This window comes from Melanerpes formicivorus, unplaced genomic scaffold (assembly GCF_026170545.1).
Source record: "Melanerpes formicivorus ecotype bairdi unplaced genomic scaffold, bMelFor1.0.p_v2 SCAF_22, whole genome shotgun sequence".
Lineage (NCBI taxonomy): Eukaryota > Metazoa > Chordata > Aves > Piciformes > Picidae > Melanerpes > Melanerpes formicivorus.
Genome location: NW_027142374.1, coordinates 11,341,615 through 11,362,308, shown reverse-complemented (window position 1 = coordinate 11,362,308; position 20,694 = coordinate 11,341,615). Strand labels below are relative to the sequence as shown.

General features: G+C 42.9%; 1 protein-coding gene across 3 annotated transcripts in view; it reads right to left on the bottom strand.

The window, feature by feature from the left end:
* NRK (Nik related kinase) overlaps positions 1 to 20,694 on the bottom strand; it is a 105,185-nt gene that overhangs the window by 52,796 nt on the left and 31,695 nt on the right. For all 3 annotated transcript variants that reach the window (XM_068152169.1, XM_068152168.1, XM_068152170.1), the window contains exons 3-8: positions 18,378 to 18,434; positions 10,747 to 10,872; positions 9,966 to 10,076; positions 8,085 to 8,175; positions 5,386 to 5,516; positions 1,973 to 2,027 (exon numbers count right to left, since the gene is read on the bottom strand). In XM_068152169.1, the coding sequence (XP_068008270.1) occupies positions 1,973 to 2,027; positions 5,386 to 5,516; positions 8,085 to 8,175; positions 9,966 to 10,076; positions 10,747 to 10,872; positions 18,378 to 18,434 (571 nt within the window). The remainder of the gene's footprint in view (positions 1 to 1,972; positions 2,028 to 5,385; positions 5,517 to 8,084; positions 8,176 to 9,965; positions 10,077 to 10,746; positions 10,873 to 18,377; positions 18,435 to 20,694) is intronic.

The window sequence follows — 20,694 nt, the reverse complement described above, 5'->3', positions numbered from 1 at the left end:
CACCACAGCCAAAACACAAATTCTCTGTGCACAAAGAAACCTTTCACTGTTTTCCACTGCTGTTATTATCAGATAAAAAAAAGACTTGGAAGAAAAGCTGCAGGAACAAATACAACTGTTTTTTTTCCACATTTCATATATATAAGGCTTCAGAAGGGCATTAAAAGAAGCTCATCTTCCTAACACATTACAGGGCATTTTCATATAAATAGGTGTTCAGGTTGGGATTGAATACCTATTAAGTTTATTACGGCTGGCTATGGTTCAGATAAATGGTAAGCTAAATTCTAACCAAACTCTTAACTACATCATTTGTGGCATAAGAGAAAATGCAGTATGAAGAAAACCTGATGTGAAGCAGAGAGTCCATAAACTGCATCAGTGGCACAGAGCATAATGACTAAGCACACATTTCATCTATTCTGTGTTCTGGGAGCCTGGGCACCATTACTAGACAATGTGAAACAGATTCTACTCATGCATTCAGATGCTGGTTTCTCTCCAGCTCAGTGTACTTCTCATTAGTGTTACTGTTGTGGAAAGTTGAAGCTAAAAAGAACTCTGCAGCAAATAAATACTGTCACATCTCATCTGTCCCAGGCTTTTTGTATGGAATTGTGTGTGTGCTCCATCTTTCATGGAAAAATATCAAGGGTCAGAGGTCTTCCTTTACAAAACAGAACTACTGCATGACAACTAAGAGAAACTATAGGAAGGCTGTTTGCTTATAATATACAGGTGTTCAGCAGTTATTCTCCTAACAGGAATGGACTTACAGCTTTGCAGAACTAGTAAAAGTGAGAAAACTGGTTTGGTGAAGCCTTCTCAGCCTTCTATTAATTCCTTTGCCAGCACCCACCTGCTCTCATTTTTCACTTCTGCATTCTGTTCTTGACTTTTTTTCCCTTCAATTTTCAATAGCATGCAAAAGAGTGGGGATGAGGGGCAGAAAAAGTCTGGTTTCCAGATATGGGTCCATGCACTGTTGTATTACAGTCAACAAAACACAATGCAACAGAATATAATCCATAGCATCACCCTGTCAAAACTAGTGAAAACCTCAAACGCAAGTGGCATGAGGAATCAACATGCAAGCTACAAAGTTTCCCTCTAAGAAAACTTTCCACAGACTCATGTCTCAGGATTAAGTTTCAGCTAGGCTGAAGCAAAGTGTCTGAAAGTCCTCCTGAACTCCAGCTGGCTCCTGAAAATCAAGTCTGATGGGAGAAGAGCCAAGGGTGTTTTTTAAAAACACAGCCTACGTGCTCTCAAGTTCAGGCCAGAGTATAATTTATTTCATCCCCTGTGCTCTCCTCAGTGACCGGATATCTCATCATACCACATCTGTCTTGCGGGCACTGGGGCAGAGCAACAGGTCCTCCGTGCAAACACAGTTGCACGAGGTCTTTGCATCCACGGAGCAGCTGCTGATCTCTGCCCCATGGCTGCAAGAGGCCAACTGGAGGAGTGAGTGGGACAGCTGGTTGGTGAGGACAGGCTGGGGAACTGCAGCAGTCTGCAGCCAGGTTGAGGATGTGGTCATGGACCGAAGCCATGACATGAGCAAATACAGTATTCATCCCAAAACCTGCAGGAATCAAGTCAGTCCCAAAGGAAAAATATAAACTTTAAGCCTAGCTTCTCCCACTGGCCTCATGTCATTTTTCCTTCCCACGAGTCAATCACTTCTGTTTAGCTGTACCTATAGGCAGTGATCAACAAAGTGATCCTAACAAGAGCTCTAATTAAAAGTATTTGTTTTTCTACAACATGAAGGTAAGGAATCAAAATACAGAGTTATAGTCTAAAAAAAAAGGGAAAACAAAAGAGCCTAAATGAGAAAAGTCATAGACTGATTTTAAAGCTAGCCAGAAGCAGAATTTGATCTGTGAATTAGCCAAGCATGAGTTATTTTAACACAGAGCATGTAGACAAAGCATAGACACCCCCACCTTTAAACAAAATCACTTACGAGGTGCTCCTTCAGCCATTTCCATCGCAGTGATTCCCAGAGACCATAGGTCACTCTGCAGGAAAAGAAACATGGCACATTGCAACTTATCACAGAATCAAGCAGGATGGAAAAGACCACAGAGATCATCAAGTCCAACCTGTTACCTAATACCTAACACCTCATGACAACTAAACTGTGGCCTGAAGTGCCACATCTAATCCTTTTTTGAACACCTCCAGGGACGGTGACTCCACCACCTCCCTGGGCAGCACATTCCAATGGCCAATTTTGTTCCAATTTGTAATCATTTCTTCTTGAAAATCTCCACTTCCCTAAGTGCAAAAGTAGGAGAAGGGACAGGACTTGTACTCCCTGGTTAATGAAACTGTGTGTGAGTAGGGCTCATTTATCATAATTACATTTGCATCACCCTGGCATTTGGTCTTCTATCGAGGGAAATGTTGGCTACTTAGCATTGATTTTTGCTTCGGCTTTCTGCTTTAGTCCAGCTCCACCACTACACCAGACAACAACTAGCTTTGCTGTGTAAGCCAACTTGCAGCCCTGAAGGGGAGGGTTGTTTATTTTCTTTGGGGCTTTTGACTTTGTGGTGGTTTTGTGTTTGGTGGGTTCTTTATTTACTTGGTTGGTTGGTTTGGTTTTTATTTGGAATTTTTTTTTACAGTTTTTGCAGATTTCTCCTGGATTGGCTCCTTTTATTTGGAGTGACACAGATTCTGCTCCCTCCCATTCCCTACTGAGCTTTTAGGAAACATGCTAATAGCCAGAAGCTTTCCATTTCCCATGCAACTCTGAACAGCTGATTCATCATTTAAGCAGCCAGCCCCCAAATGCAGACCTTCTGCATTCACAAAGAGAGCCAGAATATAGCAGGAAATGTTTAAATCTATATCTTAAATGTCTTAAACTGCTCTCATGAGGCAGTGAGAGACAGCAGTGCCTCATCCCTCTACTCCCAACAAAAACAAAAATTCTTGGTCTGAATTCTTATTTCAGAGCACTCATTGCTGAGTCTCTACACTGATGGAACACACACTATAGTCAGGCCTTGGGGTCTGACTCTTTCTGTCTACAAAATCTCCAGTCACATGTTTTTGGGCACATGAAAGGAGAGCACATCATGCAGTCTGATTTATACTGTAGTATATGCTCAGCTCAGTTCACTTCGAGCAGTTTCCTTTACCAGCTCATCTGGGTTCTGAAAGCCAGGTTTTGATCATGGAAGGTACATCAGCAACAGCATAACAGAATCACCAAGGTTGGAAGAGACCTCAAAGATCATGAAGTCCAACCACTCACCACAGACCTCATGACTAAACCATGGCACCACTACCAGTGACTGTAAAACAATCACAGATTTTCACTTGATTAATCATGTGCACTATTTGTTTGTGTCTAAATGTAGCCAAATGAGAGACATGTGAATAAACCACCTTCTTACAAACTATCTTGAAAAAAAAAGGGAGCAACAGAAGATAAATCTTCAAAAACTGGAAACAATATACCACTACAATGATAGCAGCTCATACCCAGCCTGGGTTGACTTTATCAGCAGAGCCTTCCAGTCCAGCTGCTCAGAACTGCTTCATGAAAGCTGAAAACTGGTTTGCATCATAGTTTGTGGTGGAGTTTGACAACAAAACCGGTGAGATGTTAATGAATTCACAACCCTGACTTTTGCTGAAGAAAATGAGTTAAAATTGGAAAAGTCTTCTAGGGGAGTGTTGCAGGTTTTGGAGGTTAATGGGAGAAACCAACAGGCTATAATGAATTTTGGTTTGGAGTTTCAAAGTGTGTATTGTGTGTATATAGAGATGTGTGTGTAGATATATACGTACATATTTATGCATATATTTTTTATTCATTTGGGGTTTGGGGTGTTTTTTTGAGCAGCAAGAAGTTACAGAGTCACTTTCTGCTACTTTGCTCCTCATCTCAGCTATAAATCCCTGTAGGAAAGATGTCCTCTTATCACATTTTGAGCCATAGCACTTTCTGCACAAGTGCTTCCAAATTCGTCTGCTAATCCATTTTAAACTATAAACTGCAGAATCTATTCACAGGCAGAAATAAATACATGTAGATGAACTGCAGTTATTACTGAAGGCAAAGAAACTTCAAGAATTAGGAGTGCACATTCCTAATGCTTATATCCTCTGAAAAGGAAATTGAATGGGGACAGGGAGTGAAGACAAGAGATTAATTTCTCGAGGTTTCAATAGAAGATTTATGTGGTATGAAAAATAAAATCCAAGAACATTCTTTGGTCATGACTGACATTCACACAACGTGACCTCACTCTGCCAGCACAGCACAAAAGGTCCCAACAAGGGAGAATCACAGCCTCTGAATCACTATAAAATGGAAGCAGTAACAGGTTCTTCTAATAAATATTTCTGAAGCCATAATAAGATTGAGGTACCAAGTGGCAACCAAGATAGCACCTGAACCAAAAGAGTGACCAGAGGGCCACTCAGAAGATGGCTGCTCAAAGTCATCCCTGGAAAACACCCTGCATGGTAAGTGTAGACAGCTGAATGACACCACTGCTGGAAACAGCCAGAGGACAAAGAATAGGCTTTGTAAGACTCTTGGGAGCAGCATTAGTGTGTTCTAAGAGTTAGGAGGAGAATTAGAAAAAGCTCTCAATAGCTGTCTTTAGGCTCCTCAGTACATGAAGTCACAGCCGTACTAGAGAGAGTGCAGTCAAGGCCCACAAAGATGTTCAAAGAATTGGAGCTAGGAGGCTCTGGGCTGAGAGAGATGGAAAACTGTTCAGCCTGGAGAAGGAAAGGCTCATGGGTGTCTCACATGTGAGGAAATTCCTGATGAGAAGAGAGTAAATAAGACAAAGCCAGGCATCTGAATGGTTCTCAGGGACAGGAAATAAAGCAGTGGGCACAAACTGAAATACCAGAAATTCTGTGCCTTTTCACTTCAGCCACCCCATGAATAGTCATACATAATTCTGTCATGGGAAACCTCTCACAGTCATATGCTGATGAATGAGTGAAGTGATATTAACTATTGCCATTAACCCAGGATTTGCAATTGTTTACAAAGTAAACCAGCACTATCACAGTGGAGAACTGTAACTTGCCATTAGTATTACACTACTTCAAGTGTTGCTTCCAAATTCACCTTTTCCTTCCTTTTCTACCCTGACTTGCAAGCTCCATACATCAGGGTTGGGGTTTGTTGGGGTTTTTTTGCACAGAAGTTTATGGAAGCATCTTTCATGTATCAGCAATTCACAAAACAAAACAAAAGAGACACCAGCCACATATCATGAACACAGTATTACTATGGTTTAAAAGAAGGGAAGGTTGAACTTTTCACATCAAGTACTTGAGCAGAATTTCATCCATAACCTGCATGTTTTCTACCTTGTGTAGCATTGTAAGACTTACTCTGTAATCATATGTGGAGTCTGGGTTCTCTTCACAAGCAATGACCTCAGGTGCCATCCAATATGGTGTGCCAATAAATGTGTTTCTTCTCCCAATAGTCCTGTCCAGCTGGGCACTAACACCAAAATCCACTGCAAAGCCAAGCAGAGGTAAAGAAATGAATAAAGAGCTGTATCCATGTGGCAGAGTGTTTGCTTGGTTATCACAGAATCGTAGAATGGTTTGGGTTGGAAGGGACCTTAAAGATCATGTAAGTCCAACCATCCCACCATAGGTAGGGACATCTTCCACTGGACTAGATTGCTCAAGGCTTCACCCAGCCTGGCCTTCAACACTTCCAGGGAGGGGATATCCATGATGTGCCTGGGCAACCTGTTCCAGTGTTTTGCCACCCTCACTGTAATGAATTTCTTCCTAATATCCAGGCTGAATCTACCCTGTTCCAACTGAAAGTCATTGCCCTTCATCCTACCACTACCAGTCCTTGTGAAATGTACCTCCTGAGCTTTCTTGTAGGCCTCCTTCAGGTACTGGAAAGCCGCTAAAAGGTCTCCTCAGAGCCTTCTCTTCTCCAGGCTAAACAACCCCAGTTCTTGCAGCCTGTCCCCATAGGGGAGGTGCTCCAGCCCTCTGATCATCCTTCATAACCTTTCTCTGGACATACTCCAACAGTTTGATGTCTTCGTTGTGTTGGCAGCCCCGGAAGTGGGATGCAGTACTCAAGTAACCTTACACAGTTACATTCATACTGTTAAGAATACCAAACCTTTGGGCTAAAATGCATATAAAAGCTTAGCTCCTCCAGTGTGTCTTGTTCAGTTGTTGAAATTTGACTGCCTTTTGGTTTGGGTTTTTTTTTTTGGACAGAAGGATCAAACAAACAGCATGCTGAACCTGCCAGAAAGGTTACAGCAGACAAATTGCTCTAGAAAGACATTACAGAATAAATTATGCTTAACCTACACACTACCTTGAGTAGAACTCAAGACCTTTAAGTCATATCTGAAAGGAAAAACAGTATCTACAAATCAAATTTGGATGTATCTAATATGTCCATTTGTGAAAGCTGGAAAGAACTACCACATCACTTCATAGCAAGGCATTTAGAATAACTCCTTCCTTGCATTCATACTGTATCTTATAACAAGTTGGAAAGTATGCCAGTTTATTCTGATCTTAAACTCATTATAACAAGAGAATTGTGTGATGCTCTTTGTGCTGAAAAGGGTGTTACTTTCATCAGGACTGTACAGCAAAATGGTTTTATTCAGATGTGAATGGCCTGTACAACTAATAATAATGTGGTTATATTTTTTCTTTGAAGAAACCTCTGAGATACACTAATTGGATCCACTGGGCATAGCATTTGAGTGCTATTCACAGAAAGGACAAAATAACAAGGAAAAGAAAGGACTGAAGGAGACAGCCCTCTGGTTGCCATTGAGGAGCAGAATTTTTCACTTCTGTTACCTCACTGCAGATCATCTGCAAAACACAATCATTTGTACTACTATAGTTTAATGTACCACTTTAGGACACCTTCTCCGGCAGTAAGTTGGATCTGACCTTTGGGATCATCATATGCTCTGTGCTTCTCATAGGAAGTGTGCACACTTAAACTGAAGTGGAACAGAACTGAACTGAGGACCTCTTGGGTTTCTAGCTCCTTTAGTTTAAGACACATGAGCTAAATCTCTCTGGAAACTACTGTACTTAGTAAATCTGTTTCACCTTTAGCCAGGTAGAAAGGTTTCACTTTCTTGTCAACCAGGTGAAGAACGGAGGGACTAGTAACTTTGCAAGACTGTAAACACACAGAAACCCCCATGGTGCCAGCTTTAAAAGGGAACAGTCAAAAACTAGTTTATTTCTTTTGGAGGCTACAAGCAAAATCCTGTCTTCATTTAACACAACAGCAAAACTCCCTCTGACATCAGTGAAGCCAGGATTTCACCGTAAGGTTAAACCATAATGAGATTTAAAGAACCTATTTTCACTTGCTCCAGCCAAACATCCTACCCCATATTCACAGGTCACATTTATTAATTTTGTTTTCCAACTCTACAGTGAATTCTTTCAGTTGAAGAGAGAGCATAAAGACCATCCCAAATAACAGAAGTGCTCTCCTTGAGACTGCTCCTTTATATTACTGCCTTGCATTCTCTATGATGTCTTACTAAATCATGAAAGGCGTCCTTACCTCAAGAGGGGTAAGTACTTTAGTCTTAGGAAATCAGAAGGTGTCAACACTGACATGTCACAGCTAGAAAAGGAAATAAACTCTCCAACAGTTTTGAGATGACAGCTAGTAGTGAGGTACTCTTCAGTGGTAGCCCTTACACATGGGCAATTTCACCTACTGTCAGATGAACATGTCTAAGACCATTTCCCTTAGAGAAATGGAGTAGCATAATTTATTCCCTCATCTTCTGGAAACCTTTGCATGCCAGGATCTGCCATGAAGGCCTGATTGTGCTGTGACTTACTAGACAGGTTCTGGGTTTGACTGCCCAGAAGTAGCTGCACTCCTCACAGGCGGTGAGTGACATCCTTGCAGAACATGTCACACTTTCAGCTCTCGCTACATGACAGACACCTCATAAACATAAGCATTAATGCTACTTGACATATTTGTTCCTCTTAGGTTACTGAAGGTTTTTTTCTGAACATATTTCTAGCACATATTTAAGGAAACTTACCTAGTTTTACTTCAGCATTTTCTGTGAGAAGAACATTCTGTCCTTTAATATCTCGATGGATGACATGATGAGCATGAAGATGTGCCAAACCCTAAAAGAAAACCAGACTTACTCATTCCTTCTATCATTACCATGAACATAAAAAGGCTTTGTTGCCTTTTTTTACACTTCTACCTTTCTCAGGCTTTATTCATAGGGAAAGTCCTTCAGATGTTATTAGCAACATGAAGACCCATTTCAGGGAGAAGAGAAGACAGCAACCACAAGTTTGTCTTCCTTACCCAGAAGCCTGACAGTAGTGGGGCAGTATTTTAAGCTTCTGTCTCAGCATCAAGGGATGCCTCCTTATGCTATGTGTTAAAAGCAAACAACAGAGGAATAGAGCAATGCAGAATGCTCTGCATGAGGACCAGAGATAGCAGCCTTCTGGCCACGGTGGTTTAAATTCTGCATTCAGCAAAATCATGTTCAATGGTAAAAGGGCCACAGACAGTTCAAAATACCATGTTGGACCTCTTTATGAATGCAATGTTGTTTTATTTCAGCTAATACTTGCACTATTCTGTCTCCTCCTTCATTTCAAAACTGTCCATGGTTACACTAGCATAGCTATAAAGGAACACACTGAAATCATACGTTATGGTAAGCCAGGGGATGCTTCAGTCAAAATGCTTAGCTTCTGTAATATTAATGACTTCCAATAGAGCTCCCACCCAGGTTCTAAATCTTCCAGAAGGAAGCACTGTCCATCCCTGTGCAAATGGGTCATTCTGGTTTTGAGCAAGCAGGATTAAATCCAATCTCTTATTTTACACCAGCACACTATTGAGGGTTTCAGTTGCTTGAGTGTAAACCGAATATTTTAACATCAGTTGCTTTAGAGATTTTGGAGACATGTAAATGAAGAGCAACCTGACCAGAGCATTCAGATGTTTGGCTTATTTCATGAGGTCTTGGGTGACAGGTTGGACTTGATGATTTTTGAGGTCTTTTCCAATCTTATTGATTCTATGATTTTTTTTTTTTTCAGAAGGGCTTCCCCAATGTAATAATCTATAGTTATTACAATCTGCAGTTCAATGCCAAATCCCTGCAAATGGCCAATATCCTCTGCTGAGCGTGATTCTCAACTCCTCTGCTCCAGAAGTGAAGATTTACCCCTTCTGCAGCATTATTTTGCCAGGCTGTTTGTGTTCCAGCTCCCAGCATACACATTTATCTTACCATTATTTAGGAAAGTAGTAAAACCCCATTACAAGGAAAATGGATCAGTAACCCTGTAATGGGTTTTGAATTTAGAATGACAGGTTCCAACATTTTTTTCCCCAGGTTATTTCATTAGATTACACTTGAGAATTGTTTGATCCTCTACTTTCCAGGAACAAAAAACCCCAAATTAAACAAAACCCCAATAACCCACAAACCAAAAGCTCTAAGCTTACACAGAATGAAATATAGCCCCAAGAATTGTCTTGGGGTATATTGAATCAGCAGGGCCACCTTTTAAGCATTTGGAATGTTGCTAAGTCAACATTGCTTCTAAAAGCACAGAAAAGCAGTCCCTGAGTGCATGCAGCTAAAGGAATTGTGAACATAAAGATCTTGCACAGCATGAATTGCTGAAGTGATGAGCAGTAAGATCTCCTGATGTGGAGGACAGACTTCCTGAAAACAGAAAGTTTGCCCAGAATCTGGACTTTCAGAAGACAGCTATTTGCCATAGGAAACAGGAATTTTGTGTTCTTCACACAGAAGACCCAGGAGAATCATGGATCAAATCATTTAAACAGTAGTGTTTGTTAGTGACCATGTCATCAACCAAAGTCTTGGAAGGGCCTTTCTGTTGCAAATGAGCAACAAAGTTCTGTTGGCACAACTCACCCTGAGAACCTCTCTGCAGATGTAGGCGATCCAGTCTTCCTTGAAACAATTCCCTTTTGTCTTCTTCACAAGGTCAGTGACAGAGCCTGCACCACAGTACTCCATCACCAACTGCAGGAAGACAAACGCAATGCACCTTTACCACAGCGCTGGCAGGGTACCAGCAGAGATACCACTGCAAACACCCACTCCACCACAATCGAGGTGTGGCAAGCTATACATGACTTTCCTGGATGCCAAGTGGTGTAAAATCTCATTTCCTGAATCTCACACATTGATGAATAAATAAAAACCCTCAGCAGAGCTCCCCTCCTATCACAGGCTATTTTTTGGTTGGGGTTTTGTTTTTGTACAAAAAGATAAAAACAAGAACTAAGAGCACTGAAAAATGAGGTTCTTGCAGCCAAAAAAAAAATTGAGGATTAATTTTTCTTCTCTGTTCTATTGCCAGTTCCTCTGCTCCCTTTATATTCTCCAACTCAAAAAAAAAGGAGAAGAAAGAAATAAGCAAAAGAAGAGGAGGGGAGGAGAACAAGGTCTCTCTTACTTTCATTTAAGAAACAAACCCCTCTAACAACAAATCAGGATGACAGCACGTCACATGTATCAGAACATACTTTATGCCCACCCTCACAGAAAATCATAGGGGATAGAATACATCTAGGGGGGAGAAACATTTCTCTTTTATATGTTATTCTTCAGAGTTGCACTGGGACAGAATCTCAAGCCGAGCACACTGGAGCTGTAAATCTGACGAAGATGAATTACACTAAACACTTACCCAGAGCTGATCATCTTGGCCTGCAGGGCTTTTCTTTACAAATGCACCATAATATGTAGCAATATTCCGGTGATGGGAGTACTTTTTTAGCATATTTATCTCCAACTTGATTTCCTCCTCTTCATTCTGTAGTGACAGAGACCAGAGATCACCAAGTTCTAGGGCTGTTCAGAGCTACAGGGCAACGTCTTGCGTTGATGGCTTTCAACACCCAGATGGAACCAGCCCAGAGCAACCTGCTTTGAGCCTACAGCTGACCCTACTTTGAGCCTTACCTCCTGAGGCTCCTTCCAATCTGAGTTATTCTGTGATTATGAGACTACAACTGAAAGCCAGGCTCTTAAACTGATGGCTGAATCACCCTTCTCTAAAAAAAATCATAAATTGCTGTGTGTGGTGTCAGCTACAGAATCAAAAAATGTCCTGATTTCAGTTTAACAATCACATATTGTCTCCCCAGGGGGGCTAGACAGCACCTATTACTCCTTCATTTGCAGTTTCCATATGGAGTAATTTAGTCTTAAAGAAATTAACCAGATTCAAACATAAATAAAAATATTCCTAACACTCCCATTACTTTAGTAATTAGAAGAGCACTTAGAGCACAGATCAGCCAATTTGTCTTCCGAGTCTTGTGGAGGATCTTGCTGGGAGGAAATCAAAGCCAAGAAAGAGACAACTCATCACAGCTCCAGACCCGGTGCTGTGTCAGGATCTGCTCCCTCCTTACAGTTGTAAGAATACCCTGCTGGGATCACAGAGATTTCCCCCCTCTTTACATCAGTTAAGTCTCAACATGCTCTGGGGTTAGAGCACCCCTACACATCTCCTCCCTGGAACTAGCCAGTTGTGTTTTCCCCACTCTCTTTGTTTCAGCCTCTTTAGGACAGACATTCTCTTTTTCCCAGTACAGCACAGTGCACAGTAAGACAACTAATGGAAACACAAGTTTTAGTAATCACATTAGAAGGAAATGCCCTTTTTCACAGAGAACTGCCTAATCTGCTTCTCAGTGCTAGACTGTTTTCTATCTTGCCACCTAAAGAATTAGTGCACAATACCCTGGTGAAATGCACGTAGACTTTGCTGTCTCATTTGCTTTAACAGGAAATGGGTGGTGCTGCAAGGTAGCCTTAAAAAAGGTTAAAAGGGGTATGACAAAGTTGAAAATTAATTTACCTTGCTGCAAAACATCCCAGTCAGCAGTTACCAGTGCTAGGAAGGGGAGAAAAAAAAACCCAACCCAACCCAAACAAAACAAAGGGAGCAAGAACAGCTCAGCCCCACAGGACATTTTTCTGCACTTTCTCACTATTTTCCAGTAGATTTGCCATCGAAACATTCCTTTAACCATCATAACAGATTGCTTACAAAACCAGCTGTGTTGTTTTGCTACAGGTAGAAAGGGCATTAAAGTTTGACAGGCTGAAGCCACATTCCCTCAAGCACATGCATATGACGTGTCTTATTGAGCACAAGCACACAAAAATCATTCCCAAAGGAAGGGATCAGTAATTTTCCCCCAGTAACACCAAACCACAGGAGACATGTTACCAAGATCAAATCCAAATTGCCTTAAGCTTTAGGAAATGGGAAATGTAAAACAACTCCACTTGAAGCAAGATGAGCTATTTCAGGTTTCAGAACAACCCTTAGTTCAGCACAGGCTCTCAAGATTCACACTCTACACTAGATGTTTCATTTATCTTTGTGATTAAGGAGAAAGAAGGATCCTTAATATTCAGCTTGATAGAGCCCTGGATGTGGTATGACTTAATGAGTGAGGGTAAGGAGGAGCCAGGAGTAGCACCTGGAGTCTCCAAGAGAAATCAGAGCAGACTCCCAGACAGCATGCAGGAAATCTTCCATAAGCAAGGTACTACTACTCTCTGCCCATGGCTGGGGCACAATCAAAGGGAGCGGAGAGCTTGTGCTGATGCTTTCTGGGAGGGGAAACAAGGCTATACTCCCTTTGGGATTCCAGACAGTGCACATGAAAGGGTGAAAGCAATCAGGTGAGGAGAAGGATGCAGAGAATAATATGGAAACCGCCATCCTGGACCTGATCACGAGGGTCCTGTCACTGATACACGTTTCTGGTAACAGATCTTTAGGGAAGCAGGGCAGAAAATGAGACAGATGGGGAAGACTCCTTTCCTTCCCCCTGTCCTTCTTCCTACACCCTGACCACTTCTGCTAGGGCAATGAAACCTGTAGAAAGGCAACATTAATCTTCAGTAAGGGCCTTCCCCAAATTACTTAAGATGTCTTTGGATTTAATGTTGTGGGTATTTTAACTCTGCCCATCTGCATGAAAATCTTCCCTGCTAAACCCTTAGGCACCAGCCTGCAGCTTTGATAAAGTTCCCCTTAGGAAAGAGCCTGATCTCAATCACTTCTTCAGAGCTGTTTGTATCTTTTTCAGCTCTTCTTCCTTTGCCCAGTTAATCTGTTGGATGTTGGAACAGTGCTGGCACAGCCCTCATCCACATACTTTCTATTCCTATGCAATCTCCTCTTCATGTTTTTAAAACAAACTCTGTTTGTGAATGAGTTGGAATGCCAGGTAAGTGCAAAGTGTGGCTGCACATCTGTAATGCTGCTTTCCCATTACCAGCTGCAGCTTCAAGCATCAGTCAGTCTATAAGGTAAAGGGCTATACAGGACAGCAGGTGGGTATTCCACACACAGAAAGTACTTCGTCTTCCCAGTGCTGGAGTGAGAAAAAATTACTTTGTTGGTTTGTTTGTTTGTTTTCCACATGGAGAAACCAAGGCAAAAGGTAAATGTCAGTGATTCTGTCCCATATCTGAGACCAGTCAGGAACTTGTTCTCCTTCCTTCAGGCAGGGTGACTGGGGACCAAGCATCCTCAACTTGTCACTGCATGTACATGCTCAGGATTTCCACTTTCCACCACGCCTCTTGTCAGTGTTACCACCAGCCACATCTCCCGGGGGTCTAGAAACCTGCCTGTAAGCCACAGTGCTTAAGAAAATGAAACAAGCTCGCAGATGTGCAGGTGCAAAAAGTTGTTTGCTTTCTCGAGCCAACGTGTTTCTGGGCACAGATGGCTGCATGCACAAAGATCACAGGTTCATGATCAAAGGCTGTTTTTGAAGATGTGGGCCTATCTGCAGTGACATTAGGAAGCAAAGAACTAGAAAGCACACACCTCTAACCTTGAATGCAAACAAGATCATCACTGATAAATACTTCACCAAGAGACTCTTCGGTACTGGGACAGTTCTAATGACAAGTTGCTCGTTTAAATGTTATATTGCTGTTTGCAAAGACTGAAAGAAAGGACCTGCTGCAGATAAGCTCTTTGATCACCTGTGCTGATATTTGAAGAGAAAAGCAGAAAGAATCCCATTTCTCTGGGAGCACCTTGCTTGGCACTGTCAAATAACAGGAAGCAGGCACATGAACACACGTCGCCATCAGCTCTCCTTCAATCATTTCAAAGGGCTCCCTCCGCTCCATGACACAGCGGCACTTCCTGACAGATGTCTAGGGGATCCCACAATGACCACAGCATCCTGCTACCACTCTGGAGAAATTGGCCCAAGACCGCAGCTCACGACAGCAAAGAGCAGATTTGCTCAGCTCTTGGTATGCCTCAGATCTGTGAGCTGAGCAATCATAGCTGGAGCTGGTCGAAGAATTTTTGATGAAATATCTTGCCAGAAAAAAACCTCCATAGATTTGGTGCAACAGACTCTCTTAGCAGAAATGTACTGGTTAGGATGAAATGTTAGCTGAGAGACTTCTTAGGTTGAAATTTTCAAGTGATGAGAACATGATGCCGGGGGAAGAGAAACCCACTGCAGAATATCCAAGTAGCTCAGACTCCTAGGATACGAGACCATTGCTCAATCCCATCCCCTCCCAAGTCAGAAAACACACAGACCACAGAGCAAGGTAGTGACCAAACCACCAACAACCTACACTGGCATGGTGCTCTATCAAACTCAGCCACTGGACTTGCCCCACTTGGAATGAGACAGATCTACCAGAGACTTGAACTCTGGAGTCCTCTGAGCAGGTACACAAATCACAAGGCCAATCCAGGCATTCACTTTTTGTGGAGAGAGGTGAAGGGGAAAGACTGCATTTCTTCTGATTTTATATTTTCAATCTTCCTGTTTTCTACCACGTGAAATTTTCATTCCCTAAGAAACCTGTTCCCTGTGCAGCACCAGATCATATAACCACCCAGAGACAAAAACGGCCGCAGGGGCTGGGAGCCTCCTGTCTCACTCAAGCAGCTTTACTATGACAGCTTCCATTTCTCACCAGCCAAACTCCATGTGAGATGTGGTTCTCAGGTGCAATTTATAGGCAGGACATTGGAGATGCAGATTTCAATATTTTAAAGACTTTATTGAATGTCTCAAGCTAGCTTTTCAAGACCAAAGGATCAGAAAATAACATAAACCTGAGCAGACTAACAATGCCAGAGAGCTACTGAATCCCTGACAGGCTCCAAATGTATGATACTGAAATTCTGGAGACTGAAATGATTTCTACAGTACAGTTAGGACCCACTAATGCCATGAGAAGCTTCATTAACCAAATGCTATGAAACAGAAAAGCTACTGCTGTTTTACAGGAGAACTGAACTTCAGGGATGCCCTGTCCACATACAGCATTGGTCTCAGCCATGCCCATGCATTGGTTTCTACCACCCCATCTACTCTGCACTAGAGGAGACCAGAAGCAGAAGCCCTGGCCAGACAGATTAGCTCAGGAGGCCAGCAGTAATTCCGTTTCATGCAGCCATGTGGCTCACCCTGAGCCCTCTGGGAATTTGCACCAAGGTGTTTGAAGAGTTCAGGACCACAAGCTGCCATGCTCACCCTGCCATTGCACACAATGCTGAAAGCATTCAGGGTTTACCCTACACACCTAGCTGTGATATGTGGTGGTTAGAGAGAGGACAACCCCAGAGCAGAGCACACAGCTGCAGGAGGAAATAGCAGCTATTGGCAGCAACTGCCTGAATCACCCCTGTACTGGTCTCAACATCTCATAGTGGCACTGACAAGGTCCTGGAGGAAACCAGTGATACACTGGAGGACTGGATTCAGGTCTGCCAGCCTGTGCCCCAGCAGTGGGATCACAGCCAACCCCATATTAAGAAAGTGGAAATAACAGAAGAAATCCTCCACCCACCCTGCACCAAGGTCAGAGAGCAGAAATATTCAAATGCAGCTGAAGTGGATTTGTTCAGAGTTCAGTGGGGAAAGAGCACCAGAGAAAACCCCTCCAGGTGGCTGCACCAACATGCTCAATGCTCAACTCTCAAATCATCACAACTGCTTTCACATGAAGTGACTCAGCCTGAAAACAGCATGGTCTGTTATCACTGCCTCTCAAGCCATGGGTCAGGTTCCCCAGTGTGATGCTGGGTCTCCAGCCAGCAGAGAAGCAGCAGGTCAAACCCAAGCAGCTGATTTTCATTCTGAGAATTATGCAGATCTGTTAATGTCAGTTCCTGAAGCTGGACCACAAGGTTGTCCTCCGTTTAAATTTGCTTCCAGGCAAGCAGGCATTACTGCATGCTACAGTTTGGTGCTTACATACAAACGAGATGGTGTTATGTATAGCAAAGGGAAGGAAATCTTTCCAAGGTTCCTTCCTGCAGTTTTTGCTTCAATTGTTCCATCAAGGAAGGGACTGTCACTGGTGTTAACATGACAGCCCACAAGTGATATCTTTGGCCAGCCCTCACACACCCAGCAAAGCATGAAAGCAGTCCATACAGAAGCTCTGGACCACTTAAGAGTTCTTACCAGGATCTGTCCTGTCAACACCTCTGTCAAAACACAGAGGTGCTCTCCTCTCAGGAATCTGTCTGCAACTCAAGCTCTAGCCCCGCTCTCTTCCAAGGGACTGGTCTGGTGACTGCCATTCTTCAAAATCAAAGCACTTAGTGATACAAGTACCTATAAAAGTAAAGGCAAAAAGCCCCCCAGTGCAACGTGGCACCCATTTTAATAGTGCACACTCCTCTGTGCACAGAGAAGAGCAAAACTGGCACTTCAGCTAGACATCCACATTTTACAAGGTATCAGCCATAGCCAAACCCGCCCCTAGATATGCTTTGCAAAAGCATTACAGTGGCATCAAAGTTCAAAAACCTAACGTGTAATTCAGATGACTTGCTGCTCAGGGCTGGATTTCTGCACCATCAGCAGAGAGAACTGTTCTGGATCTGCTCTACGTGACAAGGCCCATGCAGACACCAACTTGTTCTTCTGTCTTCCAAGACAATCAAAAGATATATGAAAACACAGGCAAAGCTTGCTTGTGCTTGCCAAAAACACCACATGTAGATGTACTACTGGCAGACGTGACCCAGAGAACTTGGCCCTGGTTTTATTTCAGGTGATAACCTTTCCACAGTATCTCAAGAGGGCTCTTAACCTTACCTTGGAGTTTTGTACACCATATCTATGCTGACAGAGTGACAAAATGAGGAGCTGGCCTTTCAGTGAGACTAGGTGCATCCTACCAAACCACATTTCATGAATGATGTCCTATGAGGACAGAGTGAGGGAGTTGGGGCTGTTCAGTCTGGAGAAGAGAAGGCTCCAAGGTGACCTAATTGTGGCCTTCCAGTATCTGAAGGGGGCCTACAGGAAGGCTGGGGAAGGATTTCTCAGGATCTCAGGGGGAATGGACTAGGACTAGGGGGAATGGAATGAAGCTGGAGGTGGGGAGATTCAGGCTGGATGTAAGGAGGAGGTTCTTCACCATGAGAGTGGTGAGACCCTGGAATGTGTTGTCCAGGGAGGTGGTCGAGGCCCTGTCCCTGGGGGTGTTTAAGACCAGGCTGGATGAGGCTCTGGCCAGGCTGATCCAGTGTGGGGTGTTCCTGCCCATGGCAGGGGGGTTGGAACTAGATGATCCTTGTGGTCCCTTCCAACCCTGAATGATACTATGATACTAAGATGAAGCAGGGAGTCTCCCCAACCTCTCTGGGGCTCAGGCTAATATGGTCCGAAGGAGGCAAACTGCTTCACCACCAGCTGCAGTCTTCACAGAAGAAATAAAAATCAATACTTGGAGACTTTTTTGACACCCTGTTCTAGCACTGACACCACTTTATAAATGTGAGCAGGGACAACACCAATTAAACTGTCTCCTCTTCTCATCTGTCAAATAACAATAAAATAAAAAGTGCTACATTTGCATTTCTAACATGTTCCTGCTTGCTAGCTGTCACGGTAGGTACTCTAAGGAATGGCTGGCATGCAAGGGGAGAGGATGTGATGAAACACAGCAGGGACAGCCCAGAGCTACAGGAAATCTTTTACTTGCTATCACTGGAAACAGATAATGAACTAGAAGTTAGTAGGAAGAGAGTTCTCCTGTTTGTTACTATAGACCATCAAAACACATGGCAATGCATTCTCTCCTTGTTTTGTCACCACTGGCTGGGTATGCTTGAAAAGTCTGGTTGTGTTAACACCCTCAGTACTTTATAAAACACAAACTGGTGCTCAGCTACTGTCACTTATACCACTGGACTGTCTTTCATAAGCTACCCAGCTTCTCATGATGTGATGGTTTATTTTTCCTTGCACCTTGATAGTGACTGTTTTATTTTGGCTCTGCACTCACCTCAGTAACATTCATCACTTTGATTGCTGCCAGCTGCCCAGTCTTAACATGGCGACCCTGTTAAAATAACAAAAGCCTGTAAGTAAAACACGTATGCAAAGGATGTATGTAGGAAGAAATTAGGCATGTAACAACTGGGCTTCAGTACTTGCTGTCAACTATGCATCAACAACCTGTCAATGTTGGAAGAACTGTGAAGGTGAAGTTTGGTGATATTTTATCGGACCCAGATCCAGACCCTTACTGTGCTCTGAAGTTAACTCACTTACCTCTGTAGAAATTAATTTCCCCCTTTAGCCCAAAGCCTTTGGAGGAGGCCTTGGCTGTTGGAGCAGAGCTTAAAGCATGAGTTTATGGGGCTCCATCCAACTCCTGTTCAACAAGTGTTGTCACCCTGCCAAGCATCCTCTTCTAGGAAATCTCAGCACAGGTCCAGGGTGACTTAACTGGAACAACCTCCTTGTCCTGCTAATGCAGACTGGGGAAGCAAGGCACTGGATAGATGGCACTGTTCCCACTACCTCCCTACATGTTCTGTCTCACCTCAGGGCAAAGACAAAACTCTGGGTTTCAGTACATCAGTTTGTCAAACTGTATGTGGCTACCAGAAAGTTAAAGCTGCATACACTTTCTTGGGTTTTGCTTTAAATAATAGGGCTTTTTATTGTGAAATACTTAGGATTTAACATTCTTACTGCAACTGAGTTAACTGCATCTCAGCTACCACCCAAAAGGTACATGAAAGCCTTGTATTTAAAATGTAATCAGTGGTGGGGGGTAGTGGGTGGTGGAGGAACTCTCCCTGGGTGCCTACAGACATACACATGCTTCACTACTGAAATGCCCACACTCTACAATAGTTACTAAATAACAGATAACTGGTAACTTTAGACTAGGCAAGTGATTACCGATTAAGAAACAAAGCGAGGGAAAGAAGGGTAATAGGGAATGAAGCTATTAAAAGCAAACTCGATACTGAAACTAACCAAAAGCGGTTCACAAGAACATATCTTAGAAAGATGAGATTTGTGTGAAGAGTAGATTAATTACACAAGCTAGCTCCTCACTTCCATCAAACATCCAGAAATGGGTTTGAAGCTTTAAGACTGCAATTTTGTTCCTGAAATAGTAGTGCCTGCAAAGCTCTACCCAGAAATACCGAACTGACATTAGTTAAATAAGCCATAGGAAATCAGGAAATCAAGAATGAGTCGCTGCAGCTGGCAGACAAAATGATTTGCAGGTGCAATTTGTACCTGAAAAATTAAATCTGGGTTGATGTCCTATTAAAACCCAGTTCCTATCTGCACAAAACTGCAGGCGAGTGTTATTTCTAAGACTAAGCAATTTTGCATCGAAGAAAAATGATTCCTCGTTCTCAGGCGATCTGTCACAGTCATGTTTTCTTCTGCAGAAAAATAAATCCTGCTGAGTTTTTGTGTGTTTGGAAGTGTCCTCCTTCTGTTGAAGCACCCCTGGGACTGCAAAGCTTTTCCTCATAAACTATGATGATAGGATTTATGTATTATCACAGACCTTGGGAGGAAGACAAATGGGACACACCCTCACCAGGCCCGTGACACACACCCAGCGGTAGCTGAGTGCAGATGGGCAGTGAGTAGTGCTAGCCCAACAGATGCTGGTGTTTGGTCAGCATCCATCCTGGCTGACGTCAATCCCAGTTAGCAAGCTTCCTCTGCACAGCCACGGTGCCTTTGTTGGAGGCCATTGTTTGCAAACGTTTCCAGGCATTGAATGTCTTGGCAATATAGGGAGAGAGGGCCTTCCACAACACACAGTCATGCTAGACCTGCTGGCACCCTGACTTAACTCCAAAGTTAGTCTGGAGACAAATGCACTGATAATTCCACGTCTCCTGCCACACCAACCCATCAAAACAATGAGTCTCCCCTGGGCTGATGCACATTCTGCTGCATGTTCTGCAGAAGATGATGTCAACAATCCACACTGATTTTCATAATTACAGTGAAGCACAGAGATGCAGTCCTTTACTGGAAAAAAAGAAATCCATCAATACCAGGCTAGCATTGCAGTTGATATTGAATATTCATCAGAAAAAAAATATATCAGTTTTTAGTTTTGAATACCTGGTCAAATTGCCGCTCAGTATGACAGGGATCTGCTGTTCTGCAGACACAGCTATTTCCACGGCATGTAACCTTGAAGCTCTCACTCACTTTTACCATTATAAATGAGGATACTAAATAACCCCCCAAAAGTTTCAGAGTATGAGCATTTATGGGAAAGAAGAGAGCAAGCCCTTTTGTTTTGTGAGTTGTGATACATTTTTGTGCAA